At 39.0% G+C, this 20,940-nt stretch overlaps 1 protein-coding gene across 1 annotated transcript; it reads right to left on the reverse strand.

Annotated features, from left to right (window-relative positions):
- Positions 1–14,615: 14,615 nt before the first annotated feature.
- LOC107498716 (rhox homeobox family member 2) lies at positions 14,616–18,755 on the reverse strand. The gene is made up of 4 exons (XM_016122172.2): positions 18,535–18,755; positions 18,007–18,373; positions 17,458–17,503; positions 14,616–15,079 (listed from the first exon to the last, which is right to left on the reverse strand). The coding sequence occupies exons 1-4, from the start codon at positions 18,614–18,616 to the stop codon at positions 14,753–14,755; spliced, it is 822 nt and encodes a 273-aa protein (XP_015977658.1). The 5' UTR covers positions 18,617–18,755; the 3' UTR covers positions 14,616–14,752.
- Between the last annotated feature and the right edge of the window lie 2,185 nt (positions 18,756–20,940).

The following is a 20,940-nucleotide window of genomic DNA, read 5'->3' on the forward strand; positions in this document are numbered from 1 at the left end:
TCTTTTCTTATTGGTGAATAATATTCCAATGTATACACATATACATACCACATCTTCTTTATGCATTCATCCATTGATAGACATCTAGGTTGCTTCCATATCTTGGTTATTGCAAGGAATGCTGCAATGAACGTAGGTGTGCACATATCTTTTCTAATTAGTGTTTTGGATTTCTTCGAATAAATACCCAGAAGTGGAATTTCTAGGTCACAAGGTAGTTCTAGTTTTAATTTTTTCCCCCTCTTTAATTCCCAACCCCCACTTCCACCCCTGACCTATGGATGTTGCCGTTTCCCCTTAAGAACTGGATCTCTGAAGGCAGGGCGTCTCCTCCCACACGTTCGCAGCGTGCACCCGGGGCCTGGCACCCCCGGCACACTCGGCACACTCGAGGAGCCTGGTGCACCCGGGGCCTGGCGCACTCGGGGTATGGTCTGTGGTTCCACCTGGAGCGCGAACCTAGGACTGCTGCGTGTAAAGCGTGTGTGCTAACAACTACACTATGGAGCCAACCCCTAGTTTTAATTTTTTTTTTTTTGAGGAACCGCCATACTGTTTTCCATAGTGGCTGTACCAATTTGTATTTGCGCCAATGGTGAGTGAGGGTTCCCTTTTCTCCACATCCTCTCCAACACTTTTGTGTTTGTTGACTTTTCGATGATAGCCATTCTGACAGGTGTGAGGTGGTTTTCTCATTGTGGTTTTCATTTCCATTTCCCTGATGATTAGTAACATTGAGCATATCTTCATGTGTCTGTTGGCCAACATTTCTCCTTGGACAAATGTCTATTCAGGTCCTCTGCTCATTTTTTAATCAGACTGTTTCGTTGTTGTTGTTGGGCTGTATGAGTTCCTCGTGTATTTATATATTAAACCCTTATCAGATATATCTTCTCCCATTCACTGTGTTCTCTTTTTATTTTGTTAATGGTTTCCTTTCCTATACCGAAACTTTTTAGTTTGATGCAGTCCCACTTGTTTATTTTTGCCTTTGTTGCTCATGACTGAGGAGACATATCCAAGAGGATATTGGTAAGACTGATGTCAAAGAATTTACTGCATATGTTTTCTTCTGGAAGTTTTACTGTTTCAGGTCTTATATTTAAGTCTTTAATCCCTTTTGAGTTTATTTTGTATATGGTATATAAAAAAAGTGGTCTAGTTTGTGTGTGCGTGTGTGTGTGTCTGTGTGTGTGTGTGTATCTGTCCAGCTTTCCCAACATTATTTATTGAAGAGAGTGTTGTTTTCCTATTGTATATTCTTGCCTCCTTTGTTCTATATTAATTGACTATATACGCGAGAGTTTATTTCCCTCGCTATTCTGGTCCATTTTTCTGTGTGTCTGTTTTTATGCCAGTACCATGCCGTTTTGTTTATGATATCTTTGTAGTGTAGTTTAAAACCAGGGAGCGTGATACCTCCAACTTTGTTCTTTTTTTTTCCTCAAGATTGCTGTGGCTCTTCGAAGTCTTTTGTGGTTCTGTATAAATTTTAGTATCATTCATTTTAGTTCTGTGAAAATGCCATCGGTGTTTTGATGGGGATTGCATTGAACCTATAGATTGCTTTGGGTAGTATGGACATATTAATGATGTTAATTCTTCTTATCCATATCACTGTATGTGCTTCCATTTATTTGTATCTTCTTCACTTTCTTCAGTGTCTTACAGTTTTCTGGTTGCAGGTCTTTCACCTCTTTGGTTAAATGGGTTCCCAGGTATTTTGTCCTTTTTGATGCAATTGTAAATGGGACTTTTAAAATTTTTTCTCTTTCTGTTAGTTCACTATTGTATAAAAAATGCAGCTGATGTCTGAATGTTAATTTTGTATCTTGAAAAACTTAATTCATTTATTAGTTCTGATAGTTTTTTTTGTGAATCTTTAGAGTTCTCTCTGTATATATCCTATCACCTGAAATAGCGACAGTTTTACTTCTTCCTTTCCAATTTGGATGTCTTTTATTTCTTTTTCTTGTCTGATTGCTGTGGCTAGGACCTCCAATACTATGTTGAATAGAAATGGTGAGAGTGGGCAATGTTGTCTTGCTCCTGATGTTAGAGAAAAAAGCTTTCAGCTTTTCACCATTGAGTAATGTTGGCTGTGGGTTTGTCATATATGGCCTTTATTATGTTGAGGTATGTTCCCCCTATTCCCACTTTGCTGAGAGTTTTTATCATAGTTGCTAGACTTTGTCAGTTTTTCTTACATCTATTGATATCATCATATGATTTTTATCTTTCGTTTTGTTTACGTGGTTTATCCTAATTCATTTTCAGATATTGAACCAACCTTGCATCTCAGGAATAAATTCCATGTGATCATGGTGTATGATCTTTTAATGCATTGGTGAATTCAGTTTGCTCTTATTTTGTTGAAGGTTTTTACATCTATGTTTATTAGGTAATGCTGGCCATGTAGAATAAGTTTAGGAGCTTTCCCTCATCTTCAAGTTTTAGGAATAGTTTGAGATCTGTAAGTATTAATTCTTCTTTAACAGTTTGGTAGAGTTCACCTATGAAGCCATCTGGTCCAGGACTTTTGTTTGGTGGAAGGTTTTTGATCACTGATTTGATGTCATCGGTCTGTTCAGATTTTGTTTCTTCCTGATTCACTCATTGAAGATTGTATAGCTCTAGAAATGTATCCATTTAGTCCTGGTTGTCCAATTTGTTAGCATATAATGGTTTGCAGAATTTTCTTTTAATCTTTTGTATTTCTGTGTTGTCAGCTGTCACTTCTCTTTCACTTCTGAATTTACTTATTCGTACATATTCTTTGAGAAAAAAATGTGTCTAAATATTTTGCCTATTTTTAATTTGGTGTTATATCTTTACACTGCTGAGTTGTAAGGGTTCTTTATGTATTCTGGAAACTAGACTCTTATCAGGTAAATGATTTGTAAATATTTTATTCCATTCTGTAGATTGTCTTTCAGTTTCTTCGTAGTGTCCTTTTAGGTACAAGTTTTGTTTTGTTTTGTTTTTAATTTTTGATGAAGTTCAGTTTATCTCATTTTTCTTTTATTGTTTATGCTTTTGGTATCATATCAAAAAATCCATTGCTAAATCTAAGATTATGAGTTTTTCCCTCTTTTCTCCTAAGATTTTTATAATTTTAATTCTTTGTTTAGATACGTGTTTAATTTTGAGTTAATTTTTGTATATGATGTGAGTTAAGTTTCCAACTTAGTTCTTTAACATAAAGATATTCAGTCGTCCAGCATTTGTTGAAGAGATAATTATGTCTTGGTACCCTTATCCAAAATCAATTGGCTATAGATGTATGAATTTATTTCTAGTTTATCAGTTCTATTCTGTCGATCTATATGTCTCCCCTATGCCTGTACAACAAACACTGTCTTGATTACTGCAGCTTTGTAGTAATGTTTCAAATTTAGAAATCTGGATACTACAACTTTTGATTTTCTTTTTAAAGATCGTTTTGGCTATTTGGATTCCTTTATAAGTCCATATGATTTAGGAGTTTTGTTCCTTGCATTTTTTTTGTTGGAAACCGGCCATTCTGAATATTAGAATGTGGCACTTTGGAAATCACATTTTCTCCCCTCTTGTAGGTTTGTTGTTTCCCCTTGTTTATGTTGCTGATGTTTGCTCATTTAGTGATTTTCTTAATATTTTTGTAACATCTGTATTCTTTGTCATGCATAACCACTGAAGTCTTTGTTCTAGTAGCCTAGTGGCCAGCTAGTATTTTGAAATAGTTATCATAAATTCCTGGATTCAAAAATGAAAATAGAAAAAGTAAGAAACATAATACTCTCCCGGTGTTTGGAGACTGTCTCCGTGATGACATTCCTTCACTGCTTAGCCAGACTATTTACAGCTGTGTCTTATCCTTAACTTACTGCTTGAGCAGAGTCTGAGAACCATCTAGAAGTGAAAGCTTGTCCTCTCAGCTGTTTCCTGAGCATAGCCTTCTTGATTCCTGTGTATACACAAGAGCTTTTAAAAGCCCTTATTCTTCCACGTATCTCTTTTCTCAACCTTGTTCTTCCCAGGCTTTTTGGTTGTCTATTGCTTGTCCTGACCGTCGTCTCTTACCCCAGCATGCTGTGGCCAGTATTTATGCCTTTAAATGCTTTGGGAAAAAGCTTCCCAGGCAGCTACCTCAACCTAGAGTTCATCATAGTTGCACAAAACAAAGGCAACCCATTTTGCCATCCCTTGAGGGAGCTGCCAGAGTGGGTGAGACCCAGAACCACAATTCTATAGAATAAGGTCCATATTGCTCCCTCTAGCCTGGAGAATGCAGGCTTCCATCCTCAAGACCGCCATAGGTTTGAGGTGTGAGGGATTGTATGGAGGCAATTTAAAACACCAAAGCGTTCTCTTACTACAAAGAAGATTCTTTTATCAGCAAACCTTCTCTAGTTGTGAATTTTTTACTGACTCCCAACATTCGACAAAAGTTGATTCTGCCTCTTTAATTTTTGTTTATTCATTTGTTTCATCTTTGTTTTATATTACACATATGAATGAAATCATACAGTGAACATAATGTAATACACACACAGATGTCAGATATAATTTTTAAAATTTATTGAGGTAACATTGGTTAATAACATTATATAAATTTCAGGTGTACATTATAATTTGGCATCTGTATACTCTATTGTGTGTTCACCACGAAAAGTCTAGGTGCCATCTGTTATCATACATTTCACCCCCTTCATCCATTTCATCCTCCTCCCACCCCTTTCTCTAGTAGCCACCATTCTGTTGTCTGTATCTATGAGTTTGTTTTTGTTTATGTTTGTTTGTTTGTGAATTTTTGGTTCCTATTCTATGTAGGAGTGAAATCACATGGTTTTTGTCCTTTTCCGTGTGACTTCTTTCACTTAGTATAATACCCTCAAGATTCATCCATGTTATTGCAAATGGGCATATTTCACTTTTTATGTCTGAGTTGCAGTCCTAATACATTATAGACTATCTGGAGACATTTTTGTTAATCATAACTGAAGACATGTATAGAAACTACTCCTTGAATAAAGTTTTTTTTTCTGAGAAGTGAAGGAGAGCTATTAGGGAGTAGCCGGAAAGAGAATGCAAGATCAAGAGGATTTTTTTTAATTATTGAAGAGATTTAAATATGTTATATGCAGAGGTAAAAGAAACAGTTAAAAAAGAGGTTGAAGATAAAGGGGACATAAAATAGTGGAGTAGAGAACTCCAAGGCTCCATCTCTCCTCTAAAGGAACTATTGAGCTAAACTTCTCAGAATCGACTTTTTAGGGGCTTTTTTAAAAATTGAGGTAACATTGGTTTATAACATGTAAGTTTCAGATGTTCAAAATTATAATTCAAATCCATCAAAAGATGAGTGGATAAAGAGGTGTGAAATATATGTATTAGGACTGCAACTCAGACATAAAAAGTGAAATATGCCCATTTGCAATAACATGGATGAATCTTGAGGGTATTATACTAAGTGAAAGAAGTCACACGGAAAAGGACAAAAACCATGTGATTTCACTCCTACATAGAATAGGAACCAAAAATTCACAAACAAACAAACATAAACAAAAACAAACTCATAGATACAGACAACAGAATGGTGGCTACTAGAGAAAGGGGTGGGAGGAGGATGAAATGGATGAAGGGGGTGAAATGTATGATAACAGATGGCACCTAGACTTTTCGTGGTGAACACACAATAGAGTATACAGATGCCAAATTATAATGTACACCTGAAATTTATATAATGTTATTAACCAATGTTACCTCAATAAATTTTAAAAATTATATCTGACATCTGTGTGTGTATTACATTATGTTCACTGTATGATTTCATTCATATGTGTAATATAAAACAAAGATGAAACAAATGAATAAACAAAAATTAAAGAGGCAGAATCAACTTTTGTCGAATGTTGGGAGTCAGTAAAAAATTCACAACTAGAGAAGGTTTGCTGATAAAAGAATCTTCTTTGTAGTAAGAGAACGCTTTGGTGTTTTAAATTGCCTCCATACAATCCCTCACACCTCAAACCTATGGCGGTCTTGAGGATGGAAGCCTGCATTCTCCAGGCTAGAGGGAGCAATATGGACCTTATTCTATAGAATTGTGGTTCTGGGTCTCACCCACTCTGGCAGCTCCCTCAAGGGATGGCAAAATGGGTTGCCTTTGTTTTGTGCAACTATGATGAACTCTAGGTTGAGGTAGCTGCCTGGGAAGCTTTTTCCCAAAGCATTTAAAGGCATAAATACTGGCCACAGCATGCTGGGGTAAGAGACGACGGTCAGGACAAGCAATAGACAACCAAAAAGCCTGGGAAGAACAAGGTTGAGAAAAGAGATACGTGGAAGAATAAGGGCTTTTAAAAGCTCTTGTGTATACACAGGAATCAAGAAGGCTATGCTCAGGAAACAGCTGAGAGGACAAGCTTTCACTTCTAGATGGTTCTCAGACTCTGCTCAAGCAGTAAGTTAAGGATAAGACACAGCTGTAAATAGTCTGGCTAAGCAGTGAAGGAATGTCATCACGGAGACAGTCTCCAAACACCGGGAGAGTATTATGTTTCTTACTTTTTCTATTTTCATTTTTGAATCCAGGAATTTATGATAACTATTTCAAAATACTAGCTGGCCACTAGGCTACTAGAACAAAGACTTCAGTGGTTATGCATGACAAAGAATACAGATGTTACAAAAATATTAAGAAAATCACTAAATGAGCAAACATCAGCAACATAAACAAGGGGAAACAACAAACCTACAAGAGGGGAGAAAATGTGATTTCCAAAGTGCCACATTCTAATATTCAGAATGGCCGGTTTCCAACAAAAAAAATGCAAGGAACAAAACTCCTAAATCATATGGACTTATAAAGGAATCCAAATAGCCAAAACGATCTTTAAAAAGAAAATCAAAAGTTGTAGTATCCAGATTTCTAAATTTGAAACATTACTACAAAGCTGCAGTAATCAAGACAGTGTTTGTTGTACAGGCATAGGGGAGACATATAGATCGACAGAATAGAACTGATAAACTAGAAATAAATTCATACATCTATAGCCAATTGATTTTGGATAAGGGTACCAAGACATAATTATCTCTTCAACAAATGCTGGACGACTGAATATCTTTATGTTAAAGAACTAAGTTGGAAACTTAACTCACATCATATACAAAAATTAACTCAAAATTAAACACGTATCTAAACAAAGAATTAAAATTATAAAAATCTTAGGAGAAAAGAGGGAAAAACTCATAATCTTAGATTTAGCAATGGATTTTTTGATATGATACCAAAAGCATAAACAATAAAAGAAAAATGAGATAAACTGAACTTCATCAAAAATTAAAAACAAAACAAAACAAAACTTGTACCTAAAAGGACACTACGAAGAAACTGAAAGACAATCTACAGAATGGAATAAAATATTTACAAATCATTTACCTGATAAGAGTCTAGTTTCCAGAATACATAAAGAACCCTTACAACTCAGCAGTGTAAAGATATAACACCAAATTAAAAATAGGCAAAATATTTAGACACATTTTTTTCTCAAAGAATATGTACGAATAAGTAAATTCAGAAGTGAAAGAGAAGTGACAGCTGACAACACAGAAATACAAAAGATTAAAAGAAAATTCTGCAAACCATTATATGCTAACAAATTGGACAACCAGGACTAAATGGATACATTTCTAGAGCTATACAATCTTCAATGAGTGAATCAGGAAGAAACAAAATCTGAACAGACCGATGACATCAAATCAGTGATCAAAAACCTTCCACCAAACAAAAGTCCTGGACCAGATGGCTTCATAGGTGAACTCTACCAAACTGTTAAAGAAGAATTAATACTTACAGATCTCAAACTATTCCTAAAACTTGAAGATGAGGGAAAGCTCCTAAACTTATTCTACATGGCCAGCATTACCTAATAAACATAGATGTAAAAACCTTCAACAAAATAAGAGCAAACTGAATTCACCAATGCATTAAAAGATCATACACCATGATCACATGGAATTTATTCCTGAGATGCAAGGTTGGTTCAATATCTGAAAATGAATTAGGATAAACCACGTAAACAAAACGAAAGATAAAAATCATATGATGATATCAATAGATGTAAGAAAAACTGACAAAGTCTAGCAACTATGATAAAAACTCTCAGCAAAGTGGGAATAGGGGGAACATACCTCAACATAATAAAGGCCATATATGACAAACCCACAGCCAACATTACTCAATGGTGAAAAGCTGAAAGCTTTTTTCTCTAACATCAGGAGCAAGACAACATTGCCCACTCTCACCATTTCTATTCAACATAGTATTGGAGGTCCTAGCCACAGCAATCAGACAAGAAAAAGAAATAAAAGACATCCAAATTGGAAAGGAAGAAGTAAAACTGTCGCTATTTCAGGTGATAGGATATATACAGAGAGAACTCTAAAGATTCACAAAAAAAACTATCAGAACTAATAAATGAATTAAGTTTTTCAAGATACAAAATTAACATTCAGACATCAGCTGCATTTTTTATACAATAGTGAACTAACAGAAAGAGAAAAAATTTTAAAAGTCCCATTTACAATTGCATCAAAAAGGACAAAATACCTGGGAACCCATTTAACCAAAGAGGTGAAAGACCTGCAACCAGAAAACTGTAAGACACTGAAGAAAGTGAAGAAGATACAAATAAATGGAAGCACATACAGTGATATGGATAAGAAGAATTAACATCATTAATATGTCCATACTACCCAAAGCAATCTATAGGTTCAATGCAATCCCCATCAAAACACCGATGGCATTTTCACAGAACTAAAATGAATGATACTAAAATTTATACAGAACCACAAAAGACTTCGAAGAGCCACAGCAATCTTGAGGAAAAAAAAAGAACAAAGTTGGAGGTATCACGCTCCCTGGTTTTAAACTACACTACAAAGATATCATAAACAAAACGGCATGGTACTGGCATAAAAACAGACACACAGAAAAATGGACCAGAATAGCGAGGGAAATAAACTCTCGCGTATATAGTCAATTAATATAGAACAAAGGAGGCAAGAATATACAATAGGAAAACAACACTCTCTTCAATAAATAATGTTGGGAAAGCTGGACAGATACACACACACACACAGACACACACACACGCACACACAAACTAGACCACTTTTTTTATATACCATATACAAAATAAACTCAAAAGGGATTAAAGACTTAAATATAAGACCTGAAACAGTAAAACTTCCAGAAGAAAACATATGCAGTAAATTCTTTGACATCAGTCTTACCAATATCCTCTTGGATATGTCTCCTCAGGCATGAGCAACAAAGGCAAAAATAAACAAGTGGGACTGCATCAAACTAAAAAGTTTCGGTATAGGAAAGGAAACCATTAACAAAATAAAAAGAGAACACAGTGAATGGGAGAAGATATATCTGATAAGGGTTTAATATATAAATACACGAGGAACTCATACAGCCCAACAACAACAACGAAACAGTCTGATTAAAAAATGAGCAGAGGACCTGAATAGACATTTGTCCAAGGAGAAATGTTGGCCAACAGACACATGAAGATATGCTCAATGTTACTAATCATCAGGGAAATGGAAATGAAAACCACAATGAGAAAACCACCTCACACCTGTCAGAATGGCTATCATCGAAAAGTCAACAAACACAAAAGTGTTGGAGAGGATGTGGAGAAAAGGGAACCCTCACTCACCATTGGCGCAAATACAAATTGGTACAGCCACTATGGAAAACAGTATGGCGGTTCCTCAAAAAAAAAAAATTAAAACTAGGGGTTGGCTCCATAGTGTAGTTGTTAGCACACACGCTTTACACGCAGCAGTCCTAGGTTCGCGCTCCAGGTGGAACCACAGACCATACCCCGAGTGCGCCAGGCCCCGGGTGCACCAGGCTCCTCGAGTGTGCCGAGTGTGCCGGGGGTGCCAGGCCCCGGGTGCACGCTGCGAACGTGTGGGAGGAGACGCCCTGCCTTCAGAGATCCAGTTCTTAAGGGGAAACGGCAACATCCATAGGTCAGGGGTGGAAGTGGGGGTTGGGAATTAAAGAGGGGGAAAAAATTAAAACTAGAACTACCTTGTGACCTAGAAATTCCACTTCTGGGTATTTATTCGAAGAAATCCAAAACACTAATTAGAAAAGATATGTGCACACCTACGTTCATTGCAGCATTCCTGCAATAACCAAGATATGGAAGCAACCTAGATGTCTATCAATGGATGAATGCATAAAGAAGATGTGGTATGTATATGTGTATACATTGGAATATTATTCACCAATAAGAAAAGAATGAAATCTTGCCATTTGGGACAACATGAATGGACCTAGAGGACATTATGCTAGGTGAAGTAAGTCGGACAGAGAAAGACAAATAGCGTATGACTTCACTTATTTGTGGAATCTAAAATCAAAACAAAACATTTGAATAAACCAAACCAAACCAAACCAAAAAGAGACCCATAGATGCAGAGAACAAACTGATGGTTGCCAGAGGGGAAGGGGTGGGGCTGAGGGAGAGGTGGGGGAAAAAAAAAGGAAAACAAATTTACAGTAGAAATTATCAAGAAAAAAAGCTGATGCTTTGTAAACACTAATAAAACTGACAGAAATTGAAAGGGAGAATCATTACATACGTAATAGAATTCTTTCAAAACTAAGAGAATGCTATAAAATTCATGCAACCAAATTTGAAGACTTATATGAAATGACTAGTTCCCTAGGAAAATGAAAATTACCAAACTGACTCAAGAAGAAATAGAAAATTTAATTAGAGCGCTATAGCTATTTTTACAACATTGAATTAGTTTAAAGTATATCTGCGGAAACAAAACAAAACACATGCGCGCCAGGGAGGTTTATAAGCTAATTCTGACAAACAGTTCAGAAAAAAGTTAATTGTAATCTTGCCCAGTCTATTTCAGAGAACAGAAAAAGAAAGAATGACCACAACAAATTTTGTGATGCTGCCAGAATTTTGATACTAAAACCAGGCAAGAATAAATAGGAAAAGAAAATTGTAGACGTATCTCTCACAACTACAGATGTAAAAATCCTAAACGAAATAATAAAAAAATTAAATCATAAATTAAATCCAGTAACGCATTAGAATGAATATTTATGATCTGTTTGGGTGTTGTATCCCAGGCTACAATACTAGAACATTACAAAATTTATTAATATAATTTACCACATTTATATATTAAGGGGGAAAAAGCATCATCCCAATGGATGCAGAGAAAACATTTGATAAAATTTAATTCATGGTAAAAATTCTTAGCAAATTCATTATAGAAAGAACTTCCCAAACCTGATGGAGGGTGTCTACCCAAATTTCACAGCATACAATATACTTTACATGGTGGTTAATGTTTGTTAGAAAAATTCCCTTTAAAGTCAGAAGTAAACAAAAGTTTTAAACAATAATGTTGTAATAACTATGTATGGTGCCAGGCGGGCACTAGGTTTATCACGGTGATCACTTCATAAAGTATATGAATGTCTAATCTCTGTGGTGTACACCTGAAACCAATATAATATTGTATGTCAATTATACTTTTTAAATACATTTTAAAAAAAAGAATATGTAAAAATGGCCAACAAGCATGAAAAGAGGCTCAATATCATTAATCATTAGGGAAATGCAAATCAAAACCACAATGAGAGATATCACCTCACACCCACTAGGATGTCTGTAATAAAAAAAAAATGGAATGTAATAAGTGTTGGTGAGGATGTGGAGAAATCGGAACCCTCATTCATTGCTAGGTGAATGGAAAATAGTGCAAATTGCTGTATTTGGCAGTTCCCCAGGAATTTAAACCCTACGGCCCAGCACTCCCACGTCTACATATACACTGAAAAGAATTGAAAATGGGTATTCAAACAAATAACTGTAGATAAATGTAAACGGCAGCACTATTCACAACAGCTAAAAGGTGGAAGTAACCCAAATGTCCACCAACTGAGAAAGGACTAAACAAAACGTGGCATATCCATACGACGGAGTATTATTCAACTCGAGAAAAAAATAAAAAGTACTAATACCTGGTGGATTGCGGATGAACCTCAGAAAACATGCTAAGTGAAAGAGGCCAGGCACAAAAGGTCACATATTGTATGATTCCAGAAATATTAAATATTCGGAATAGGCAAATCCATAGAGAGAGAAAGCGGATTAGTGGGTGCCAGGGCTGAAGGAGGGAAGAATGGGAAATGACTGCTAAATGAATAAGGGGTTTCATTTTGGGATGATAAATATGTTTTGAAACTAGATGGTGGCGGTGGTGGCAGAACACTGTGAACATATTCAATGCCACTGAACAGTGCACTTTAAAATAGGTAATTTTATGCTAGCTGTATTTTACTGCAGTTTTTTTTAATGATATATCATGGAAGGGGCGCGACAAATGGGCACAGGTGGAATAAGTTGTGGGACAAGGCATATCAATTTGAATGTCCTAAGCCTCGTTTATATGTCGGTGTTCCCCCAATCCAATCCTAGTCTTATTAAAATCTAGATTTTTGTTGTCGTTGTTGTTGTTTGGGCACCAATTGTTGTCCCGTTGGATGCAACTGATGACAGTAAAATAAATATTGAGAAGAAAAGCCCTCGGAGCCAAATCTAAACTTGGGTAATTAGCCCTTTTATTTTTTATTCACTCCGAAATTTGCTTCAAATTTCGAATTGTGGGAAGCCCGATGATACATTTTCCGTGTAGGAAAATACGCTCTAACGTCCAGATTTCAAGAGCAGCTAGAGCTTAAAACCAATGCTAGGTTTGGACTTAAGTTTTATAATGTACGGAGATTAATGCAGATAACGCAGGCAAGACTTTAAGCACTAAAAACATGACCCACGGCATGGCACCATTCCATCTCAGGTCTCGTGGTAGTTAAATCCATTAGGATAGTCATGAGACAATCAAAGGCAGAGGACCAATGAAGCCAGATGTTATACTTAAAAGTAGCCAGTTTCCCCCTAGCGCCTGACACGATTTAAATGCATGACGAAAAAGAGTAGCATGATCTCCATCCAAGAACATACCAGGAAGTGATTTCGAAAAAAAAAAAATGCTATTTACAGACGGATCCTGGAGTCAGACGCAAATATGGTGCTTCAGACTGCTCTTGAGAGTGACACCTTGCTGAGCGGAAGCTGTAGGATTGGTTTTGGGAGCCAGGGCTGAGGCTCCACAACTGAGGCTGAGGCCGTTCAGGTCTCAGGACTGAGGGAAGAATGTGAGCGAGAGCGGCGGCCGCGCGTGCGGCGGACGGCTTTGCTAGGCTTGGGGATCTTCAGAGTAAGGCTATGCTTCTCCGATCCCGAGGCAAGGCACTGGAACCACTGCTGCCGCCTGAGAAGGAGGGGACCCCGATCTCGGATCGGCTGCGGGCCCCCACCCCCACCCCGCCCAGACCTGAAGGAACCGAGGGAACAGTTTTGGTCCATCCGCAAAACTCTTCCCCAGGGCTGGCTGGGTTGTTCTGGCAACCAGAAGTGTTGTGTGTGTCAGTGTAAACAAAACGGCCAGGCAAACAGGTACACTGCTTCGGTTCCGCATGAGCCCCTCCCCCTCCCCAAGTTGGAGGTGGATAGGAAGCCACGTCCTTTCCCAGCCTTGAACTTGAAGTAACTGAAGGCAAGGACGACGGGCCACAAGATGTATTTCACGGAAAGGCCGTTTTAATAACAGCCAATTCTGCTTGTGTTGCGGGTGTTTTCTGGGCGTGTTTGTATGTCGCATATTGTATGATATAGAGAGCATACCATGTCATATATACGTATCTGTATGTAATGCGTGTGTTTTCTATCCTGACAATTCCACGCGAAGAAGGCAGCATGGACAAAGCCAAGGTCTACCCGCTCCTTTTAAATGCAGTGATTATTGTGGATCATTGCTAGGGGACCCTCTCCTTGCTTCGGACAGCTCTAAATTAAGAGGTTCCCTTTCGGTGTCGAATTAGCTGGAAGCAGGGTTCTCTCAAGGTTGCTGAAGGTGACAAAATACACTTGAAGGCATGATTGTCAGCTCTGAGCTGGGAAAGGAGCAGTAATAACATGCCCTCCAGGTCTAGGGATGGGGGAGAAGGGAGCAGGGCCTCATGCTGGCCTAGAGGGAGCCTCTTCTTCTGTTACCTTTGAAGAGGTAGGACCCTCCTGCTAGAACGGTTTCTATCCCCACGTCCCCTGCACAAAAGGGAAGGAGTGAACGGAACTTGGAGAGTACCGGATGAATGCCCGGCTCCCACTTCTCCATTAAAGCCCTGTGAGTAGCCTCTTAGGAAATTCCCCTTAGAGTCCTCTGTTGTGCCTGAGCTGTCACCCCGATGGGGCTCTGGCCTGCCTTGAAACACACCGTTCTCTCCTTAGGGACTCACCCCACTGTGTCTTGCATATCTACATGGTCCCAGTGGAGAATGGGTGGGGGTTGGGGGAGGGGGCTGGAGGGACTGAGGTGCTGGGGGCAAGGTGGGCCTGTTTGTTTCCAATGACATTTTCTTAGCAATTTCCATCAAATTTACTAACCCAACGTGACACACAAAACAAACATACAGAGAATTCACAACTTTATTGAGAATACAAAAATGTGCTGTAAAATAGTGGGTCAGTGACTTTGTACTTTTATTTAATGCACTGAGCAGGTATTGGTGAACTTTATTGGTGGTAAGGTTTGCAGAATTTGAATCTGGCTCGAAAGCCTTTGAAAAAAACAATTTCACAGAGACTACTGCTTAGAAAATGGGGGCTATAAAAGGACCACTGGTGGTATGGAACCAGGCCCAGCCATGTGGGGGCAGGCCCCAGGGTGGCAAAGGTGCAAGAAACAAGGGCGGAGGAGGCAACAACAGAGGAGGAAAGGGCGGCATGGGCAGCAGAGGCAGCCCCAGCGGCAGCGGCTCCAGAACCCATATCCAAACTGGCTGAGGAATAAAGATGGCATTGAATGGTCTACGCGAGGGTATGAAGACTGGGGGGCCCAGGACCACGGGGGGCATGTTTCTGAACATTAATGCCCTCTGATGTCTCCTCCACTTGGCTCTCCTATTCTTAAACCAAACCTTCAATTGGAGAGAAAAAGGGATTGCTTTAGTACAATAGCATTTGATGTCATGCATGAAAAAAAAAATAAAATAGCAGCACAGTAAGCAATTCTCTATGCCCTTAAGATTTTAAACTGCGCCAGAGAAGACTATTTCCTTCTTGCTAAAGTATCTTCCCTTCAGTTCACCCACAGTGAGCACCAACTATGTGCTTATTGTTTTCTCTCCCCTCCCACCTTTAATATTACCTGTTCCCACTCTTAGATGCAGGTGGAGCTGAGGAATTGCTCTCTGTGCCTGCTGTCATTGCTATGCTTGGTATGTCTGCGTCCTCTGGGGAAGCAGAACATAGTAAAAAGTGGGTGCCTTCTAAAAAAAAATGCTGAGGGAAACAGGCCCCATTTTGAAAAGGTCATCTTCAGTGTAAAGAATCAACAGGAGCCTGTTGGATTTTTAACCAAAATCTTTCCTGCAGGGATGCCTAAAGGGTTATTCATCATCTGAAACCTCTTAATAGTTAAAAAGATGGTATTGTGATGGAGGCTTGGTCATGGAGGCCCAGGGAGTTCGTGACTTGTTTGCTGGGACACAAGTATAGATGAAGCCCTGGACACTGCCTTAATATTTTAGGCTTTTGAGGTAACGGATGTTTAGACTAACTCAGTCCAAATTTACTAAAACTCTTAAAATCCTTACCCAGCCAAGTGTTTGAAGGTAAAGAGGCAAAGTAATAATAATAATAATAATTAATAATAATAATAATAATAATAATAATTGTCACTGCTGTCAATTCTGCATGCTCCACCCGGCTCCACCCTTCTATCCTTCCTCACTCAGGACCAGGTCAGCTCACTCTGCTCTGGCTACAGTTCCAGGACCCTGGACTGGAGCTGCAGCTGTCCAGCACGGTAGTTTCCCCTAAGCCCTGCTATTCCATCAGGAGATCTCCACGTTACCCTTCATTCTTAAGGCAAGGAGGTGGAACAGGCATTTTAGGAAGAGAGTCACAACCATGTGGGTGAGAGGGTCACAGAACGACTCCTCCCTAAATATCTGCCAACTATTTTTGCAACCGAACAAACAGAATTGTCAGTTAGACTTCCTTGTCTTCTCAGTGTCCTAGTTAATGGGCTTTACATAGTATTTAAGTTCTTCTGGAGGTTCTCAAAAGGCATACTTCAGGTGACATTAGGGGCTTTCTGTCGGTCCCTGAGCCCTCATTTTCCAATTTCATCTTAGGTTTTGGCTTTCTTTTTGGGGCTGCTTTTATGGATACCCCAGTGTAGTCACATACGCTCTTGTAGGACAGCTAATAAACGCATTCTGATTTTTTTCTTTCTTCCTTAACCTTATTTAAAAAGATATATGTGTGTGTGCTTATGTGTATGTAACTTATTTAGTTCTATGGACTCAAATAATGAGTTTCTGTGACATGAGCTACAAATTCGTCATCAGTTCCTGAGCAAAGGAGGAAGTATGTTAAACAGGTAAGCATCTTGCTGACAGCTACCATTGATATCATAAATCAAGTTCTGAAAACCAGTCCTTTCAGAATCTTACTGTGTAAAGGGAAGAAAAAAATCCTTATATATTAGAAATTGCTGAAGAATATTTATGTATGCACTTGGTAATTTCTTAATGTTGAATTTGTGCAGTATCTCCAAGGCATATACTGACAGTATACAATTCTCCTATAGTCCTTCCACCTTTTTAGGTCAGTAGAATTTTATTCAAATTTATTTTTTTTGTCTTTTGGTTTCATTTTTAAGACAAATTTCCAAAGGTTGCAAACCTTTCCTCCAACTCCACCAAAATGAACAACCTACTATTTTTGCAATGTATTCAGGCAGCACATCAAAAAATTCCAGAAAATTAAAATTTAGGGCTGAAACTCTCTACATTCCTTTATCAAACATGTAAAAACAACAGCAAGGGAAACAGGCACTTGAAATTTTAAGCTCTATCTCCCTCCCATAAGTCTCAGCTTAATTAAACATATATTAGTTGCTTATCTGCTTCGTTCTGAGTGTGAATTATTCCCTTACCCCAATGCCTAAATATTTATAAATTCATCGTTTATGCAGAGTTTATGCTTGGCTTTAAATATTTTAAATAATTTAGTATAATTGAACCCTCTTTATCCAAGCTCTTTGGTGCATTAATTTGAATAATTCCCAAGTGTTTGAGGACAGTTAACTTTATGGAGGGGGGAGAGAGAAGAGGAAGAGAGTGAGGGAGGGAGTGAGAGATTGTGGTTTATCCTGGCCCCCTAACATGGAAAAGACAATAAAAACACACCAATTTGAGAATGTCTAGAACACAGTCCTAGTGTCCAAGTCCTGAAGCAGGTTTTAGAATGGCTGCCCTGCCCAATAGCTTTATTGAGGTTTACTGACCTGCACTCTGGCTTCAGGCATATCTATGCGTCTTGCAATCTGCTGTCTGTGGGGGTAGTGCAGGAGAGAATTGCATATGTTCAGCATTAGACATTGAGTATTAAATGAAACATAAAATGTACATTTCATGCTATTTTAAAAGTTTTATCCAATGAACTTTCTTACCTATCCCCCATGGCTAGCTTTAGGGATAATTGTATCTCAAGCACAAAGGTAAATAAAAATTTAGTAATAAATTAAAGGATATTTCAATGTGTATTTAAATTAATGTAAATATAATCCATGAAGAAGAGATTTTCAAAATTTTAAATAAAGGTATGATCCAACCTTGCATTTCTTTCCCCATGTCTAAGTACTCACCTTATCCCTGCCCTGGTTCCGAAAGAATGTTTTTTATATAAAAAGCAAATGGACAATTTCCTAATTTGATTTATTGATTACTGCATGAAATTTTTACCTTGATTCCCAAAGGCAGAGCCCTCACCCCATCCTAGATCTCAAGTTCAAGGGCACCCCCCACCCCCCGCCAACCACGAGCAATCTGTTTACCTCATAAACAAGTTGGGATAGGCGTTGCGACAGAAAATGCGCTCTAGCTCCTGCGCCTGGACCTGGGTGAACATGGGGCGCTGGACCACCTGCTGCCTGTCCCATGGCTGTCGACGCTGGGCAACGGCCTGGAGGGGCTGTTCTTCCTGCCTCTGCTCTCCGGGTTCTCCGCCACTATCGCCGCTGGCCTCGTGGTTTTCGTCATTCATGGCGCCTGGGGTGCCTGGGCCATCCGGGCCACCGTAACTGCCTTCTTCGGCTTCTTCTTTTTCTCCTGCTGATGCTGCTCCCTGCTCAGGTTTGGGCTGTATACCCTTTTCCTCTTCTCCCCCCTCTCTGATTAGCGACATCTCCACAGGCTTCGCTTCTGAAAAGGAAGAAACCCAAAGACAAAGATCAGGGCATTGTAGCCCAAGCTGTGAGGAGGGGTGAGGGGCTGGCTGCAAGGGGTGTCCTGTCTGCTCGCCTCTCCCAGGGAACGTTGGTTTCTTGGAATCGGCTGAGGCACGTGTCATGACCAGCACTAACCATGCAGATTTTCCCGCTCCTCATCGACTCCCAGGCTGAGGAAACCAGTGACATCCTGGCTTCGCTGGCGCTGAGGCTTCATGTCCTGAGGGCTGTCTATGGGGCTTTGGCTTCCACAGATTCTGCAGTGCCGCCTAGCTCCTTCAAAGTTCTTCTGGAGTTTAGTCGGGTTACAATGTGTTTGGTTAGAAGCCTTCCTTCGGTTTATCACCACATCCCGGGTGTGTGTGGCCCCCCCTGTGCGTCCGCTGAGGTTCACCTGAGGTAAGGGGTTGGCCTCGAGGATATTCTCGCGAGAAGAACGTTAGTAGGGAGCATGCGTGAGAATATGACTCGAGGCTCCAAGTTGCAACTTAAACTACTCTGGAAGTGGTGGAGTGTCTTTCTAGAAGAAGGGACTGTGCTGGGTTGGGCAAGCCGATTTGTGAGGGGTAAGAGGCAGACCTCGCACTAGCTCTGGAGATCTCCATATCCAGCCATGGTGGTCAGGAGAGAGAATGCAATAAATTGTGTCCTTGAGAGAGAGCTGGACATGAATCATGAAGATAACACTATAGCAGGTGAGAAATAGAGTTTAAAAGGTGGGTTCGTGTCAAACTTATGGAAGAAGTTAGAATGCCAGCATTGGGTATGGTTAACTGTAAAGGTTTTGGTCAGGGGCAGTGACTTAATGAAAGCAGTGTCTTAGGATGTGGAGTAGAGGGGGAGAATCTCTAAGGTGGCACCTGGCTGAGTTCATTGCGGTTTTGGAATGGGGCACATTGTTCAGATATGGGGTTCCTGATTTGGAGGCCGTGTTTGGCCATCATGAAGACTGAGAGTCTCTGAACTTGAATGTAAAATCTGAACGTACTGTAATTTTAAGAGTGTGTGCACCTTTCATCAGATAATGAAGGGGTACGTGATGACACTAACCGCTCCCTCCTCCAAAATACAGAAGACCAGGGATTTAGTAAAGAAGCCAGGCTTTGGAGTTAGAATACCTGAATCTGGTTTCGTCGCAAAGCATTGCTCTTCTAGTTTCCTCCTCATAGCGAGAACTTCGGCCCTGTATTGTTGTCACGTGACACTGAGCAAGGCTCATCATCATTCCAAGCTTCAGTTTACCAACTGTAAAATAAGGTGACTGTTACTGCTACTACTATTAGCAAAAATAAAAATAATCATTTCACAGAATACTTTGTTTTTGTCTATGACTAATTTCATTTAGCATAATGTCCTCTAGATGCGTCCATGTTGTTGCAAATGACAGGATTTTTTTTCTCATGGATTGAATATATATACATATCACATCTTTATCATTTCATCCACTGATGGAAACTTAGGTTGTTTCTATGTCTTGCTATTCAGAGAATTCTCACAAAGCTAAAACAAAATATAAAAAGATACTTTATTAATTTTCACTGAGTAAAAATATAAGGGGTAGTTTTTATTATTGTCCTTTGTGTTAAGGGGTTTGATTTTTTATTTTTAAAAATTCCTTTTATCATGAAAATTTCAAAATACACAAATGTATTCTTTCTAGAATACTGTAATGGAACCCCTATAAAAGTTTTCACCCAGATTCAATATTTATCAAGATTTTACCAAATTGTCTTCATCTTTCTCCTTCCCTCTTTCCCTTTCTTCCTTTTTTCCTCTTATTTTCTTCCCCTTCCCACTCATTCTCTTCTTTTTACTGTATTTAAAAGAAATTCGAGATATTTTTTTTTATCCCTACATCTTTGTGTGTACATGCCCATTCTAAAAAGTATACTTTTTTCCTACATCACTACAATGCTACCCAGGTACCTGAATGGTAATAATAATCCCTTGGTATCGGCACCCAGTCTCCTGTATTCAGAACTCCCTGGTTGCCTCAAAAGTGATTTTTCATAGTTGCTACTTTTAGAACTTAAGTTTTGCCGTGTCTACACTGGTAAAATAAGAGAAACTCTCTTGGGGGGGGGAGGCTATTTGCATATCTACACCTTAGAAAAGAGCTGGTGGTTGTGACAATAAAAGTGATTCAATTTTTTCGTTCACTGCTTTATTTTAGGACACCATGGGTCCTTCAGGTTTATTCTAGGAAGCTGAATCATTTGCACACTAAATCCACATCCACACCCTGGGACTGTACATCCCTTACTGGCCTCCCACAAATAGATCCCAGGAGTTAAGGGTAAAATTCCATAATTTTTCTTTAAATCATGCCTGATTAGATTAGACTATTATGTCCAGAATCACTGCTGTTCATGGCTCCATGTGGTGAAGCATGAAGCAGATGCCACCTCAGAGAGTGTCTTTACCTGAGGCAGCTCAAGCCTCAAAGGACTGCTCCCTGCTACTGCATTCTGGACAGGAATTCTTCAGAGGGGAACATTACTTGACATTCTTTATCCTTGCTAGGACTGGGAAAAATTATTT

This window comes from Rousettus aegyptiacus, unplaced genomic scaffold, assembly GCF_014176215.1.
Source record: "Rousettus aegyptiacus isolate mRouAeg1 unplaced genomic scaffold, mRouAeg1.p scaffold_m13_p_9, whole genome shotgun sequence".
Classification (NCBI taxonomy): Eukaryota; Metazoa; Chordata; class Mammalia; order Chiroptera; family Pteropodidae; genus Rousettus; species Rousettus aegyptiacus.

Coding starts and splice junctions, on each gene's coding strand:
- LOC107498716 (XM_016122172.2), bottom strand. CDS start 18,616: ATGAAGCCTCAGCGCCAGCGAAGCCAGGATGTCACTGGTTTCCTCAGC. Junction 18,374..18,534: donor GGAGCGGGAAAATCTGCATG/GTTAGTGCTGGT, acceptor CTTCCTTTTCAG/AAGCGAAGCCTGTGGAGATG. Junction 17,504..18,006: donor TATCCCAACTTGTTTATGAG/GTAAACAGATTG, acceptor CTACCCCCACAG/ACAGCAGATTGCAAGACGCA.